Raw genomic sequence first — 17,478 nt, 5'->3', positions numbered from 1 at the left:
CCCCAGATGCTCCTGAAACAGCAACCCAAGGGGCTCCACATCAGGACCAGATGCCAAAACATTTAAGAATCTTTGGAATTTTTCCGTCTGGATACATCCTGATGAAATTAAGTTAATGTAAAATCTACCTGCCAAAGAAAGCATGACCAAGGGCAGTGTGAGACACATGAGCTCTGGGGGAGGCTGTACAGGCCCTGCTCACCGGCCCCTGAAATGTGGGAGCCACCTCTGGGCCCACCTGCTCCACAGCACCAACCCTGCACAGCGTACGTGGCCACAGGGGCCTGGGGGTGTCTGTAATGTCATTTATTGAGATAATCTTCCAGTAATTTCTATTTTATAGATTTAAAAAGAGCTTTTTTTAGAACCTAAGAAGTTATTACCTTTGCTTGCACTGTAAAGTAATTCCATTTTCTCAATTCTTAACCATATTTTGCTCTGAATTTAACCACTCTGTAGCATTTATTTGCTTGCTTCTGAAATTTCTGATGTCCCCAAATAGCGTGTGGTTCTCTGTTGTCTTTCTACCATACGCATCACTATCATGATCCATGAGAACCTTTCGCTTCAGCTACTGGGGAAGGATGGAATCTCTGGCATACTAGTCCTGAAGATGTCACTAACTCCTCCACAGGCCTGGCCATGCCCCTTACCTCACTCCTCAGAAGGGTCTGGACACTGCACTTATGGGGGCAGGACACCACCACACAGGGACACTCAGTGTCTTCATGTTTCTGGAGGAAAAAAGAAAGCGTTGTCAACTTTGAGATGTACAACCCATCTCCCTTCAGACCCCATCGGTATCTCCAATGTCACCACGAAGACCCAAAGGACACTCTGCTCACTGGCCTGGTTTCCTTGAGTTCTGGCACAGTCGGAGGAGTCCTCCTGCTCAAAGTTCGAAAGCCAAGAAGTAAGGGGTCTCAGGAGATCTACCCAGATCTGACAGGTGAGGGCCATTTGCGGGAGCACAATCACCTGGCAGTGGTGTCCCCACAGCAGTTTCCACCGGGAAGCACCCGTCTGTGCCGGCACTGCCCTGACACGTGAGCACAGGCAGACGTGGCCCTTGCTGCTGTCGCACTGCACCTAGGATTCAGACTTTGTTCGCTGGAGAAAAGGGTGGTTCTCCTTTGGCCTCTCAGGTTCGGGTCTGGAAATGATGCTTCCCCGATACCCGCAAATAGCATGAGTCACCGGGTATTTAAATTAGTGCCCTGGAACTTTACTAGATTACCTATAATGCATGGAAACTATCAACAAATTTTGATTTAGCCCCTCTTTGGATGGCATAAATTTCAACTCTGCAGAGCCTGGATGGCTGTTCAACCCATGCCATGGGCACCTGCTGGGCATCTGTTCAGTAGCAAAATTATGGCAAGAGCTGCCCACCAGGACATCAAATCCAAGAGCCCTGGAGAGCACCACCAGACACGTGACAAAGGGCCACGCGAGAGAGACTGATGCAGGCAGAATCAGACCTGTAACTGCCGGCCACACGACACAACCTGTGGGACAGGTTCCTGGAGGCCACATCACCAAGCAAGAGGGAAACTTGGTGCTGTTTTCCTCGTGACCCTGGGTACTTCAGATTCTCATCTGGTTTTTTAGATTAGGGCCTCCACAGTTATGCTGCTGTGATGTCGAACGATGGGGGTGGGAGAGCATGGGGGGCATAGCCGAGAACCTCAGTCCTACTAGGCAGGCTCAGCGTGGGCCAAGAGCAACAAGGGCCCAGGTGATGCCCCAGGTACTGCACTCAGCTTTCTTCAGCATGTTCTGAAGTCCCGTGTCTCTATGAGCACGCTGGGGTATGGTCTGCAGCGCAGAGATGGCTCTGCTCCTGGGCTTGGGCCTCAGAGGCCCCCAGAGCCCGCAGAGGACAAGTCCACAACTGCTCAGAGCTCAGTAGAAAGCACCTGACTGGACTGAGGCTGACCAGCAGGCCTCCCACAAGAGGCACCACATGGCGGGGGCACTGGCTTTCTATTCTGCCTGGCTGTGCTCAGAATCCCTGAGAGTTCCCAGGTGGCACCAAGTCAAGGCTTTGTCTTGCAGTGGGAAACCCTGGACAAATGGCTCCACCTCCCTGCCTCATCTATAAGTAGGAGGAGTGGCCGGACATCATAGGGGAGCTGTGAGGACCCTATCAGTCATGGGCCTGGAGAGGTAAGATGGCCTCCTCCCTGAACCGACCCTGGAACCCACCTCCATTTCCCCAGGCCAGGCATGCACCAGGTGCCGCGGCCGGCCCAATGAGAACAGCTCGCACACAGGTAAGCACCACTGTGGCAAGTGGAGACTGGGAGGCAACAGAGGGTGGCGGGGGGGAGTCTGGGAAGGGAGCTCCGAGGAGGACGTGGCAGTGGGTGGGGGCAGTGTTCCAGGACAGTGGGGCAGGGGAGGGTGGGACGAGAGACTGGGGCCGCATGCATCAGTATCCTCAAACGTGTGTCTCTCCAGATGTGTGCAAGCATACCAGAACAAGAAATTTCTAGAAGTAGGCTTTGTTGGGTATTGCAGGATCCAGGTAATGTAAATGGACTTTGACAGATATTGCCAAACTGCTCGCCAGTACACAAGCGCACTCCCATCATCGCAGGAACACATGCTCCTACATCCTTGTCAATTCCATCAGATTTTTCAATCTTTGATAATGTGACAGGTGGAAAAGTCAGTGAGTGTGATTTGCAATTATTTAATAATGTGTGGGTAAGTATATTTTGATATTTATAGTTAATCATTTATAGTTCCTGTGAATTGCCTTTTCATGGCTTTTGCCCACAGCAGTGGGCTGAATAGTGACCCCCAAAATTCATGTGTCTCTAGAACCTCAGAATATGACCTTATTTGGAAATCAGGTCTTTGCAGATGTCATCAGTGAAGATGAGGCCACAGTGTATTAGCATTAGGGTGGGCCCTGAATCCAACCATGGGTGCCCTTATGAGAGGGGAGGACATGCCCCAGAAGAAGGCATCTGAGCAGGGAGGCAGACGGCTGGCTGCCAGCCAAGGAATGCCAAGGACCACAGCCTCCAGAAGCTAGAAGGGGCAGGGAAGGGGTCTTTCCTGGAGCCTTCAGAGGGAGCACGGCCCTGGCAAGACCCTGGATTTGGATTTCTAGCCTCCAGAACTGTGAGAGAATACACTTCTGTTGTTCTAAGTCACCAACTTTGTGGTACTTTGTTAGAAAAGCCCCAGGAAAATAACCTACTGATACATAAGAATTCTCTCCATACCAGTAAGTTAGTTCTGTCTACCAAATTAAATATAACTCTGATAGGCACAGAATAGATGTAAGCCATGTGTGAGTCACGGAGCGTAAGTAAACGCTGGACACCCACCAAGGACAAGAACATAACTGACGACTTCCCGTTTACTTGTGTGTCCTTCTCCCATCTCCCTCCATATCCCCCAGGGAGGAACCCCTAATCAGAAAATCCGAATTTTGTGTTTCTACTTCCTTTGCTTAAAACTGTTACTTTACACATAAATGTGGGCCAGACAAAATACTGTTTTGATTGCTTTTGAATTTTATTAAAATGGCCTCTACCCTATGAGTCTTGTGAGCCCCGGCTGAGTGTCGTGCTTCTCAGGCTAACGCTTGTGTCGTGTGTAGCTGGGGTCCTCAATCTGCACTGCTGGACAGTACCGCTGTCCTGGAATTTCCCTGCCACGTCACATGCAGTCTGCTGTGTCCGCCACAACCAACGTGTCCCACCCCACCTGAAGGGACGCGTGGGCTTGCTCCCAGAGTTCTGTGGCTCGGTTACGCTGGGCCCTGTCTCCCGGTGTGGATGTGTGACAGTTTCTCTCAGTTAATTAGCCGAGTACAGGAATGTTCGACCTGATAAAACGTCGCCAAACTGCCCTCCACAGGGGCTGCACCTACACTGTATGTTCCCATTACAAGACACACATTTCCCCAGAAAGGAGATCTCTAGAATTCTGACATTCCACAAATTAACAGAACTGCTTAAGGAAACCAAATTCGACAGTTTCTAGACTAGATGTGATAGAGGGGATTCTCTCCTGGCACTTTAAATGATGCTGATCTACAGATTAAGAAAAAACAACTTGGAAACAGCTGAAGTAACATCAATTGCATGGTTTAAACGTAGGAAAGAAACTCTCATACGAGCTGCAACAGGCCAGGGCCTTGCTGCTTTATCAATCTGGATCTCAGTAACACTCGGTGCACTTGATGCCCTTCATAAAACACAGGAAATGTGGGGATATCAGGGTGACCTGGGCTGTAGATGTGCCTCTGAGATGCCTGCTCTTTCTAAAAATAAGCCCACGATAGGACAGGATGAGACTAAGCGTGCTCATAGCTGACAGGAGGAGACCCAGGAGCCCAATCCCAGGCGGGACAGGACAGGATCTCTCCTGACATGTAGCTGTCCTGCTGCTGTCAGGGAGGGGGTCACCACGGTGACCCGGGGCAGGTGAGGCCCGACGTTACTTTAAAACCAGTCTCTTTACAGCCTAGTCTGGAGTTCAGAGTCAGTTATTTATATTATGTGTCTAACTACAAAGAATCTACAATTATTTCTCAAATGAAATTAATTCCTGGATTCTATCCTGCAAATAAAGATAACTGGTTTTTGCAAGAAGCAAAGTATAACTTTGATAGCAACATACCAACATTGCAAAGGCTGCAGTATTACTCATTAAGTATATGTCTCATTCACCTGAATTGAGTTACTGAGGGAATTATTCAATTAGGCCCACACTATTTCTATTTTTCACAGTTCTTAAAAGTCCTTAATAACTGGAAATGTCTACAGAAATCATACAGGAAAAAGACTTCACAAGAGAAGAAAATCGCAGGCACAGGAAAGTTGTACAAAGGTAAACATATAGATTATGAAGTAGAGTACATTTCATTTCATACAGAAAAACAAAAACTTTCCCTAAATTTTGGTCAATAAATGCTCTAGAATATCCACCAGGAACCACCTGGGCCCCCACACCCTGGCTGCATGTCTCTAGTCCTCTCCCATCTTGGTCCCATCAGTCATGGTCCTGCCAAGTCCAGAGGTCATTCCCAGCAGCCCCCCAGCCTCCTAGCAACGTCTGCCTCTCCTGCCCACAGATATGCATTCTCCAGCTCCCTCTGCGTCTGGGGCAGCACTCTGCTGACCTTTCCGTACTGGCCACTCCTTTGCTAGATGACCTCACCCCTTAGCATTCATGTGCCACAGGCCTCTGTCCCCAAGGCTACACGGACCACCTAATTAAGATGCACCAGACGCCCAGACCACTGCCCTATTCTCCCCTCAAGCCTGCTGTGCTCCACTGAGCCCCACCTCAACAGAACACTCGGGTTCATCCAGCTGCTCTAGCTGTAGCCACCCGCATCAACCTTAACACGTATCCGTATTCGCGCCATGGGCTAGTCCCACTGCTTCCACCTTCCCAATGTCCCAGCGCAGCCGCTCCTCCTTCCCCTTCCTGCAGGCCAACACTGCCTTGCCTCCATATCTCCCTCTTACCCCACGTCCACCTGTCACACCTGCCAGAGTGCTGCAACTGATGGGGAACTCTGACATCACCCCCTTGCTCAAGGCTGCCCAGTGCCTGCCCCCATCCTCTCCCCTGCTACCCATCACCTCTGCACCAGGCATGGGAGCCATGCTGGTCTCTCACAACTCCTGAAATCCACCTGCCAAGTCAGCTCCATCTCAGCATCTCAGCTGTTCCCTCTGCTCGGGGCACTCTTCCCACACTGGTTCCTGACTGCCTTGCAGAAGACAGCCCTGATCACCCCTTTTCCCCATGATACCAGTGCATGCTTCTTCATAGTACAAATCACTGCCACATATTATGTTTGCCTGTTAATTACCTCTTCCCACTAGAAGGTGAGCGTCACCATGAACCCCCAGCTCCCAGAACAGTGCCCAGCACACAGCAGGTACTCAGGGAATATTTGTGCAAGAAATGGACAAACATTTGAGGGTGACTGTACTGTTGACTGTTTTCCAAGTCTGTCCTTCACCCCAACATCTCTAATGTACAGAAAACAGATCTGATTTCCAACACACACACGACATAGAACTGTGCCAAAATAATCAAGGTATGAAAAATGTGAAATTCTCATCTCTCTCCAAGACAGACAGCTGCACTTCGATGCTGCAAGATGAACTCCCTGTTAAAGCGATGATTACGTCCCAGAGCTGTTTAAAAGACTAAGCCATCCAATAAGACTTTGAGGACATTCCCTGGGACAAGAGAAATATTCTACCTTTTTTTGATAATTAGTCTTCATTTTTTTTTTTTGGCATCCCAAATGACAGTCAATCAAGGCAACAGGAAAATGTTAATTATACAAATCAAAATGGGCAAAACAAATAAAGCTTAACTCTGAATTAAAGCCAGATGAAAACTGCCATTTCCTCTCTTTCCTCTTTATTCCTGTTAGAACAGTGCTTTGAAATGCTCTTCTGTGATAAATCACATTTGGACGGAGCTGCAGGTAGGTGGGGGGGGGGGCAGCGCACCTGCAGCGTGATCATCGGGACCTGACTTTTGCAGTGGCTGCACGTGGCCTCCCGGTACTTGCAGGCCTTTTCCACGTGGTCACGCAGGTCTCTTCGCAACACTTTTTCTTTGCAGTCAGCGCGGACGCATGAAAGCTCTTCAAACTGGCAATCGTTCTTTAAATGCACCTGTGAAACAAACACTTCAAGGTTCTTAATTGGCAAAGAAATTCAATCTGAAATACCAGCTTCTAGCCTCTATGCAGCTAACTCCTCCAGAAAGGTTTCCGCCTGACGCTAGATCAGTTTTTCAGAGAAGGGTGACAAATGTACCGGGAGACAATGAATTTTGTATTCTATTTAGTGATTACTCAAACTGCACTGCTTGTGAAGGAGTAAAGCCAACTCTCCTTCCTGGGTAAACGAATGTTATCTGCTAAGGACTTTGTTTCACTCCAGTTCGAGTATCCTTCCAAGATAAAATAAGATGCTAAAAAAAAAGTAAGAAGTTATGTGGAATTTCATGGTTTAAAAAAATTTCATGGGGGAGGTTTTAACAGGCCTTCCAAAATTAAAATCCAGTTCAGATTTCTTTCCATTATAAATAGGGTGGGGATGTTTAAAAACCAGTTGGCAATTCTGCCAATGATGTCATAAAAATAACATTTTGTACCTAAGTGGCTTGGGTTGCTTTCATATTTGGTTGTATTTTGAAAATCAACATAACCATGGTCTTAGGGTACCATGTCATACTTACTGATCAGGGAGTTATATTTCTTTTTTTTTTTTAATTACGATTTATTTATTTGAGAGAGAGAGAAAGAGCAAGTGTGTGCGAGCAGGGGGAGGGGCAGAGGGAGAGAATGTCAAGTAGACTCCATGCTGAGCGTGGAGCCCGACTTGGGGCTCCATCTCCCCACCCTGAGACCATGAGCTGAGCTGAACTCGAGAGTCCAATGCCACACTGACTGAGATACCCAGGTGCCCCAAGGAGTTCCATTTCTTAATGTAAGCACGGAGCACGGCCCCCCAGGACTTACCAGCAGGTGCCCCAGTGTCAACTGCTCTGTGCAGCCCCCACCTTCATTCCTGCAGTAGATCTGAAGAGCAAGGATCTCTCTCTTGCAGCAATTATCCTTAAACACCTGAAATGGGAAGATGGTTATTTCAGAGGATTAATATTTCTTAATCTCCACATGCTGCTATTTCACACAAGGCAAAACCACTTAAAAAAAATCACGAAAGTATCTCTTAAGTGGACCTCAGAGAGCATTAAGGACCATCTTAATTTCTAATTTCTAAAGTAGGATGAAGGAGATGTCCCCACTAAGATTCACGATTTAAATAATACAACCTTCACTACCATCTTTTATTAGATAAGCTAAATGAAAACAAGTTATACCAAATAACTAAAGATCACTTTGGAGCACCCAAATACTCTGAATTAACTCTGACATAATCTCAAGGTGGCGATGCACCAGGACCAGGTTCATATTTGGACTCTAGAGACTTCCAGGAGCCAGCTCTGTGAGGGTGGCCATGGGTGCAATACGCTTACCAAGGCATAAGGGCAGAACCCACTATAACTCAATGTCTCTTTAGGTCGATTGCTAAAGAAATAGCAAAACTACTGTAAAAGATCCTATCTTGCAGATGGGTTGTAAAACATTTGCTTTAGCTCTTTCTACTAAGGTTATGTCCCTCATAACTCATTTTTCACCAGAAAGGAGGCAGTATTAGCCTGCTACTAAAAAAACCCTCTTTTAAATAAATACTGCAATGACTGAAGTTAATCCAATAATGAAAATCTTTCCCTTTGGGACGCCTGGGTGGCTCAGTTGGTGAAGCAGCTGCCTTCGGCTCAGGGCGTGATCCCAGGGTCCTGGGATCAAGCCCTGCGTCGGGCTCCCTGCTCTGCAGAGAGTCTGCTTCTCCCTCTGTCCCTTCCCCCCTCAAATAAATAAAATCTTTAAAAAAATTTTTTTTAATTAAAAAAAAGAAAATGTTTCCCTTTGAAAATGAAAACCTTTCTTTTTTAATTGTATTTTTCCCTTTAAAAACAAGCAGGTTCACTCCTAGCAACACAGTCTAGACCGTCTCCATCTTCAGGTGTTTCTAAGAAACTCCTAAATGTTAACACTTTATAACAGTGAAAAAAACAGACATGATCTTAATATGCCTTTCTCAACTCCACAGGCAAAGAAATAGAATCAACAGCTGTTAAGAGTTAAAAATAAAGTAATTTGGAGTCAAATCTAATCCTTCATAAACATGACCTTTTTAAGAACACATTAAAGTCACCAAACAGGTATTTTTAGCCAGTAGGAAATAAGCTTCCTTTTTGTGGTATTAAGTAGTTTCTTAAGTCACTTGAGTCTAACTTTATGGATACAAAACAAAGATTGGCAATGTCAAAACAGTGACAGTACAGAATTTTAGAGCTGAGATGATTCGCTGCAACTGTCCCATCGTACAGAAGAGGAGCCTGAGGCCCCACAGTGACCTGCACAAGGCAGATCTCGGTCTCCAAGCCCCATTTTCCCAAGAGGATCCAAGGCATTAGTCAGTGTCATTCACGATGCTCCAACAAATAGTGATTCTTCTTTAGTTACTAAAGCCACTGAGACACAGGGATAATGATTCTGAACAATGAGACACACGAAGTCCGTTGCTCGAACCTCTACCTCGATCACATGGGTCAGACACACATTAACACGTTGGTGGCCGTGCTAAGGTAAGGTAGCTGGGGGACTTGTTTTCTTAAAAACACCCCCCCCCTTTGACCGAGTGCAGTCCGCAGCAGCGGGTAAACACTGAGGAAGACACGGTACGTGGCCGTGGTGCCAGCTCCGTCTCTAAGCTGCTCAGAGGAGTTACACAAGGCGCCCTCGCTCTGGCAGTGGAGGGGCCTACCGCCTGGATCCGCAAATCCCTGCACTCACCTGGGCTGCCCTGACCACAAACCCGATCTGTAAAGTGCTCTGGACACAAAACCCCCAGAGCAAGAATTTTATTGTACAATTTAATGACCTACATTTAAAAAATTGTTAGGTTCATCAATCAAAATATTGGTACCACACATTTTTATTGATATTTTAAGTACTTTAAGAATGAATCATTTCAAACTAAAAGCGTGCCTAGCAGGGCTTGGCAATGCGTAGATGACCAGAGGCACCATTGGGGGGATCAGAGCCCCAGGAGGGAAGCTGGTGGGCGGCCCCCGAGGCCCTCTGAGCGTCTGCACTGACAGAGAGCTTTCACTGGCACACATAATCACGTGGCGGGGGGGAGGGTGGAAATCCCACATCCGCCTAATGACTGGGAGATGGTGCACAGGGGGCAGGCGGAGAGCAAATCCTGCTGAACTCCTGAGACCAGCCGATTCCCAGGTGTCTGGGGGAAAGGCCTGAGAGGATGGCGTGCATCTCCACACTTCACCCCTACACACCTCCCAGGGTCTCAGGAGGTGGTGCCACTACTGACACAGGCAAGGACACAGGTTCAGAGGGTGAAGCACCTGGCCAAGGTCACCCGGTTGAGCAGCTGTCCTGCCTCGACTCTGCAGCACCCGCGGTCAAGCCCCAAGACACATTCAGAGTGTGCCCAGAGCACTGGGTGCAAACCACGGGCCAAGTATGACCAAAGCACTTGACAAGGTGATTTATTAAAATCCCAAGAATACCTTATCTTTAATGATGCCTTCTTGACACGCAGTACATTTTGGGCTTGAGGAGCTGAGGGGAAAACACACCATAAAGACATTAGATAGAGCGGAAGTCCTGTTCTCACTTGAACCATTATGGTCAACCCGCTGTGTGAAGTTCACGGCAGCAACCAGAGCCCCAGGATGCCACGGAGAACTGGGTTCAAATAGGAAGCCACAGGAGAAAAGGGCTCAATGTTTTTATGGTAATTTTTCATAAGGAAGTTTTTAAGCAGCACAGCTTAGATCAGTCCCACTTGGAAAGCCCCTTTCAATTAAAAGTGAAATTTTATTTCAGAAACCAAAACTAGCTCTCGGTAGAGAAGCTCTGTGGTGTGAGCGTCCACAGTGTATTAGGAGGGCCTACAAGCAGTCTTGCTTTATAAGAACAGCCAGTACTTTCTCCATAAGTTATTTTCATTCATGATATAGTGAAAAGCCAATGCAATTCCACAGTTAACATGAGAATTTAACACTGACCCTGCCTAAGGAAACCACTCGTCCACCACATCATTCTCATCCCTAAACACAGGACAAGAGCCCCTGCTCCCAAGCTGCCCTTTTCTGGACTTGATTCTAACCCCATCTTGTGCCTGGAAACCACCTCCCAGAGATTAAAAATAAAACTAAGTTTGAGCCCTCTCTACTTCCACGGCTCCTGCCCTAGACAGCCAAGGACTCCAGGAGTCCAGGACAGGGAGTGTCAGTGGAGGATTCGGGGAAGAGGACACAGGGTTGGACACTGGAGCCCTGGGCAGAGTGGGGAGGCTCCACAAGCCTGGGAAGCCGGGCAGGAGAACTGAGGGTTGATGGGAGACAAAATTAATGTGTTTTTAAATAAAAGCTTTCATTTAGACTATACTAATATGAAGCTTGTGCTAAACTGCTTCAATCATATGAATCTTTTTACATTCTTAGACCCTAGGGCTGAGCAGCGTCTGGGTGGGACCCCCTGACACCAGAAAAACATGGAGCAGGAGGAGAGCCAGGGGCAGAAAAAGGAGGGAAACCAGAAGAGGAACAGCCCTCTGGATCCCCAGCTCTGGGGATCACCTCCCACCCCCACCCCACGGCCAGCAGCCCTCCCCCGGCCCAGAGCTGTAGTCCAGGTTTGTGTGGTAAGAAAAATCAGGTACTCTGAGTCTGCTCTGCCATCACTAAGCTTGACTCAAGAGTCATTTTAGTTACAAGCAGGGAAGCTGAGCTCACTGTTTGGGATAAGTGGATAAGACCACAGCCGGAAGTACCTAGGGGGAGGATGAGAGGGAGGGAGGGTGCCTGCAGTGCGGTTATCAAGGGCTGTGTCCTCAGTGGTGAATCAGGAAGAGAAGTGGGCAGCCTTCCCAGGCTCCTGTGCCCTGACATTGGGGACCAAGTCTGAGAGCATCCTGCTGTAACCCCCAGTGCCCAGCACCATGCCCAGAAAACACCTGGGGAGTGAACCAAGACGCTTTCTTGGACAGTGTGGTTTGTGCTGTGAAACTTCAGCATGCCTCCCGGACTCCATCTGTGACTCTAAACTGGCACCGATACTTAGCTGACGAGGGCTTCCAAGGGCTCAGTGTGTGCTTTCCTTCTGCTGGGGAAGCATGCACAGACTACATTCCTACCCAGGCTGGGACCTGTCCAGTCCTCCCTGCTGCCCCTGTCCTCAGCCTCTGCCCCCCAAGAGCACCCGCACTTTCAGGGCTCCTTTGTCACTTGCTGATGGGTGTGTCTCCTCCACAGAACCGGGAGCCACTAGAGCAACACAGACAGGGGACACCGTGGCACCAGGGCCAGACTGGTGAGCCCCATCGGGAAGTGCCAGGCACAGGAGTGACTTTCGGGAGGTGCTTGGCGGGGAGGAGACAGAAATCTGTGGGACAGGGCTGGGCAGCCCAGGTTGCGAGTCACAGAAGCCCTGGAAAATTCAGGCATGAGGCTCTCCTGAGTTTCCCTAAATGATTCACAGGCTAGGCTCTGAGAATTTTATTTGAGTTTCTTCAAAGCTTTTAACCTTTAGACTGTGAAGGGAAGCCGCAGGCGGGAGACTGGAGAAGTCGCAGGGCAGCAGGGGCCCTACCTCAGCAAGGCAGCCATGCAGGTCTCGCAGAACCGGTGTCCGCACTCTGTCTGCTTCGGGTTACACAGCACCAGGCGGCACTTCTCACACTTGTACTTGTCTTCCACGGTCTTCACAAACCTTTCTTTGTAACCTCCTTGTTCGGGGACGAAGACGGACGTCCCGGCGCCCCGGTCAGGGTGCAGCTTTAGCGGTGGGTTTGCCTGTAGGGTGCCGGGGGGGTCCATCTTTTTACTTGGCTCCATTTTAGGAAAGAGAAATTCTGTGGGGGGAAAATAACAGTATGAGTAACATGCTACTCCGTCGTCCTGTGCAAGGAGAAGAAACACAGCTTTGGGGATGGACAAGTGCCTGGGAGCTGTGGGGTTTTTTTAGTTTAAGTAACACGCAAGAACCCTCCTGACTTTAATACGCAATGGGAACCAGACATGAGCAAACATGCTTCTTTCCTTTCGACATCAGCCAAACATACTGTTAACGTTACTGTGCAAAAAACTTCTAAAAGGCGCTGGTCGTGTCATTAAGGTTCTTTGAAATACAGGTAATACTTGGCTGTAACTTAAAAATTCTATGCATCATTCTGATATTGTGGCCAAAGCAACAGTTGTTCCCAGCCAATTTTATTTCTTGGTTCTTTGCACTGCCGATGGCAGTCCCACGACGGGACTCAGGGGTGGCCTGCCATGTGCTGCGGGCATCGCTGCGGAGCCTGTGTCCGGAGCAGCGTCGCTCACTCCAACAACAGCAGGCACTGTTGAGTGGTGTCTGCAGACTCCTCGTGCAGTTTCTGTCCCCGCAGAGACCCCACGAACACCCACAGTGCTCCAATCCGGGTGCGCCATGACCGGCACCTGCTTTCTGCCCACGCGGCCGACCGCGCACCACAGAGCTTTGAGGTGCACTCACTGTCGTTCTACAGGCACTCTCAGGCCGGGGATGGAGCTGGCAGAGGGGATGCTGGGACTGAATGGGTCTCCTGTGCCCGTATGGGCAGGCTCTCCTACCGCACATGGTGACAAGTGCACAGATGGCTGGTTCCCACTTGCAAGTTCCCACCAACAGGCAAAACGAGCAGCCCCCAGACACGAGCCGCAGAGGTTCCAGCCTGCGCAGGCCTCCAGCTGCGGCATGCCGCAGCACAGCTGGCCAACCTGCAGAGGAATTTCTTCCAAAGCTCACCAGGTCTCTCAAAACTACACTGTGTTCTTGCTCAATCCATTTATTTCTGCTAATTACAAAAATTAGGGCCAAATTCCTTCTACTCACAAGTCCCCGGGCGTCTGTACCTCACCCCCTTCCCTTCTCTCCTTAGTGCAATGCTGCTGTGAGGCGGTGCAGGGGCCTGGCGGCTCACCTCGGGTTTGCTGGAACAGGAAGCAGACCCTCCCCCCAGGCACGGGATGCTGGGTGCAGAGCACACTCTCTAGAGCCTTGTTCCTCGCATTGCCTTGTTCTGCCTCCTTATGAAGCTGAAAGAATGAATGTTTCACGACTAGGGCCGACCAGAACGCCAGCAGCCTAACATCTGACAAATAAATGAACTGGTGTTCTAGCCACACTCAGGCTAGTTTTAATGAAATAGAACATCACTGTGGCAAAGAGTGGGAACCTCCTGTGAAATCCATTTATGAAAACAAAAAAAGCTTTCAAAATGACCTCAAAAGGCCAGCAGCCCTTTGCTCACCAATTTGTTGACCAGAATCCTGTTCATTATGATGCTAAGCCCGGTGCTTACTTTGCCTGTCAGAGAAAATGGGTGACCAGGCGCTGATCTGCTGCCAACTGCGTGTCAGCTCTGGCAACCTGTGACCCTCTCCCACTTTCCACGTTAGGCCCTTGCTTCTGCGGATGCTCTGGGTTCACCCCTCTCCTGGAATGCACCTCCCCACCTTGTCAAGGAGGCTCACCCTGGCCAACCCCACTTATGCGACCCCCCTTTGCCCTGTCTGTGCTTTTTCCGTGGCACTTTCCATGCTCTAACTCTGCATGCTTCTGTTAATTGTCTCCCTCCTTAGGCGGAATGTAAGCTCTCCGGAAACACGGGTTCTGTGGACAGACAAACCCCAGGTACCTAGAATACTGCCTGATGGGCAGAAGGTACCCAGTACACAGTTGCTGAGCTAACAGAGGGAAAGGTGAGGTCCGAGCCACTAACGCCATGCTGTGTTTCTATGACAACCGACTCTTCCAGGAAAAGAAAACTCTTCAGCTTTTAGATCTGGTCTTGGAGCTTCCAGCCTTGAAAACTCCTTCTTAGATTATAACCTACTGAGGACTTTGGTTCAGTATCTTGGCCAACAATGTGTGTTCAATAAATAGTTTTTAATGAGAAATATTTGATTCTCGGGGTGCCTGGGTGGCTCAGTCAGTTAAGCATCTGCCTTGGGCTCAGGTCATGATCCAGGAGTCCAAGGATCGAGCCCCACGTCGGGCTCCCCACTCAGTGGGGAGTCTGCTTCTCCCTTTGCCTCTCTGCACCGCTCGTGCTCCCTCTCTCTCTAATAAATAAATAACATCTTCAAAAAAAGAAATATTTGATTCTTTAAAGGTAAATTCCTACTTCAAACCTGAGAGACAATTAACTTTGGATCAAACTAATGATAAATAAATGTTCATTTACCTACAACATGTCATACTCTGTATAAACGAGTAAAGAATATACTTTGGGAGATTCTGTTTTTGTACGTTACTTAAGATAAGTGAACAGATGGAAATGTATCCCAGGCATATCAAAGAAAACATCATAGCAGCCCTGTCCTAAGGGTGGAGGACAGCCCATGGCCAGCAGGTCTGTCAGGACTTACCTGTAATACAGGGTGCTGACGTGGGCATCTCTGCAATGGGCCACTGGGGGCCTCTGACAATCCTACCCAGCATCCCTGCATCTCGTCCCACGCATGGCCCAGTCCTGATTTAGGCTGCAGGCTGGAGAATGAGCCTTTGGGGAAGGAGGGAAAGATGCCCTACAGTGCTTGGGTTACAGGAACCAGAGAAACACCAGACCTCCTCTACCTTATATTCACAAGGGAGGAAAAAGAAGCATAAGAAAATGGTCTAAACATGAAATGTCCAGAAGAGGCAAATCTAGAGAGACAGAAAGCAGATTCACGGCTGCCAGGGCTGGGGGAGGGTGAGCGTGTACTAATGCATACGTGGTTTCCCACTGAGGTGCTGGAGGTGTTCGGGAACTGGATAATGGGGATGGGTGCACAGCTCTGTGAATACACTACAACCCAATGAACCAGACACCTTAAAGAGGTGAATTTTATAGTACGAGAATTATATCTCAATTTAAAATCTAAGCAAAAAATATTACAAAATAACTGTTCCAAATGGCTCCACTGGGTTTGGTTAGTATGTGACTTTCACTACAGTGACATATACTCTACAGCGTAAGACGCTAACACTGAAACTGTATCTGCCCAGCGCTGCGGTCAGTGACAGACATGTGGGGGAGCACAGAAAGACATTCATTTATATTGTAATAGTACATTCCCTTGGAGAAGACAATAAACAACTAAAACATGGGGGTGTAAAGTGCAAAGAATAAGGACCAGATCCCCTGACTGCAAATACCCAGAGGCAGATGCTCTCTTCTGGAGTTCTGTGAGAGCGTAGCGACATCCAGAAATGGCCAATGCATGTAAAGAAAACATGTCTTTTTTTCTCCCTCCACACAAACTGTGTCACACATGCAAATTAATCAAGCTTCCTTTTGTTTTTTTTTTAATATTTTATTTTATTTTTATTTTTTTTAAGATTTTATTTATTTATTCGACAGAGATAGAGACAGCCAGTGAGAGACAGAACACAAGCAGGGGGAGTGGGAGAGGAAGAAGCAGACTCATAGCGGAGGAGCCTGATGTGGGGCTCGATCCCATAATGCCGGGATCACGCCCTGAGCTGAAGGCAGACGCTTAACCGCTGTGCCACCCAGGCGCCTCAACAGCTTCCTTTTGAAACCAACATTGTATTCTGGCCATTTTCCATATCAGCATATACAGATCTACTTTATTATTTTGAAGGGCTGCATACAGCACTCCATTGGATGGTTTACCATAATTTATATAACCAGTTCCACTAATGGAGAGACTCAGGCTGTTTCTGATGTTTTGTTTAAAAAAAAAAAAAAAGATTTATTTTTTTTTAGAGAGAGTGAGAGAAAGCGAACAGGACCGGCGGTGGGGGGGAGGGGCAGAGGGAGCAGGAGAATCCCAAGCAGACTCCCTGCTGAGCACAGAGCCTTAGGTAGGGCTAGATCTCATGACCCTGAGGTCATGACCTGAGCTGAAATCAAGAGTCAGACGCTCAACTGACTGAGCCACCCAGGAGCCCCTGATGTTTTGCTATTATGAACAATCTGCAGTGAAATTGCTGAACATCTATCTTTGCACATTTAGGCAACCATACAGCAACAGAACTGCTGGGTCCAAGGTGATGTGCATTTGACGGTACTGTAATCACTGCCAAACACTTCTAAAAGGTTGTACATTACATATTTCCTCCAATATTTACTAAACTATTAAACAAATATTATTTTAGAGGACAACAGCCCATTTCACTCAAATACTGACACTCCCCACTTTATTTCAGCCTCAACGGTGTTTCCTGAAGAGTGTTGCCTGCTACACCTTGTACAAACATCAGGGCTCTCAGCCTGGGAATGCCGGGGTGCATGCCCACCACCTTCTACATGGGTGGGAGCACCTTTCTCCAGGAAAGCAACTCTGCAAAGGTTTGCCAAACCAACCACATTTTATTTCAACAAATACAACTGGGCACCTACAACATATACAGCTCTGTGCCTCACACATCAGGCACACAGGGATGAAGGGGACTGTCCCCATCCTTAGAGAGCTTTGAGGGAGTCATGAGGAGGTGAGCACTCCAGGGTCAACAAACAGAAGATGTAAGAACAGGAGTTACAAAGGGCTGCAGATCTTCAGAAGAGAAAGAGATCACATTGGTTTTGGGGAGATCAGGGCTTCATGAGCTGGACTGGTGATATCGTTTCAATTCTAACAGAGGAGGGGCAACAGCAGACACAGCACTGTTAGGCGGTCATGGAGGGGAACCTGGTGTTAGGGGTTCTGGGGGAGGAACCAGCCAGGCAGGACATCTGGCACTGAGAGGCCTGGGTGGTAAGGCTGCCCCAGTGTCCTTCCCTGAGGTGGCTCCTTGGGCACAGCACTGATCCTCAGGGCCTCACTTCTCTTCACCTGAAAAGC

The 17,478-nt window shown here is 48.4% G+C and overlaps 1 protein-coding gene across 6 annotated transcripts in view; it reads right to left on the bottom strand.

Annotated features, from left to right (window-relative positions):
• The window catches only part of TRAF3 (TNF receptor associated factor 3), a 109,297-nt gene that overhangs the window by 19,731 nt on the left and 72,088 nt on the right, over nucleotides 1–17,478 (bottom strand). For all 6 annotated transcript variants that reach the window (XM_087856233.1, XM_087856236.1, XM_045777206.2 and 3 more), the window contains 5 exons: nucleotides 12,251–12,512; nucleotides 10,165–10,216; nucleotides 7,523–7,627; nucleotides 6,504–6,671; nucleotides 654–734 (listed from right to left, as the gene is read on the bottom strand). In XM_087856233.1, coding sequence (XP_087712359.1) covers nucleotides 654–734; nucleotides 6,504–6,671; nucleotides 7,523–7,627; nucleotides 10,165–10,216; nucleotides 12,251–12,512 — 668 coding nt within the window. The remainder of the gene's footprint in view (nucleotides 1–653; nucleotides 735–6,503; nucleotides 6,672–7,522; nucleotides 7,628–10,164; nucleotides 10,217–12,250; nucleotides 12,513–17,478) is intronic.

The sequence above is a fragment of the Ursus americanus genome, chromosome 26, assembly GCF_024610735.1.
Source record: "Ursus americanus isolate L20-20 chromosome 26, mUrsAme1.1.p, whole genome shotgun sequence".
Lineage (NCBI taxonomy): Eukaryota > Metazoa > Chordata > Mammalia > Carnivora > Ursidae > Ursus > Ursus americanus.
Note: the sequence above shows the minus strand (reverse complement) of the source record. Positions and strands in the feature narration are given on the sequence as shown.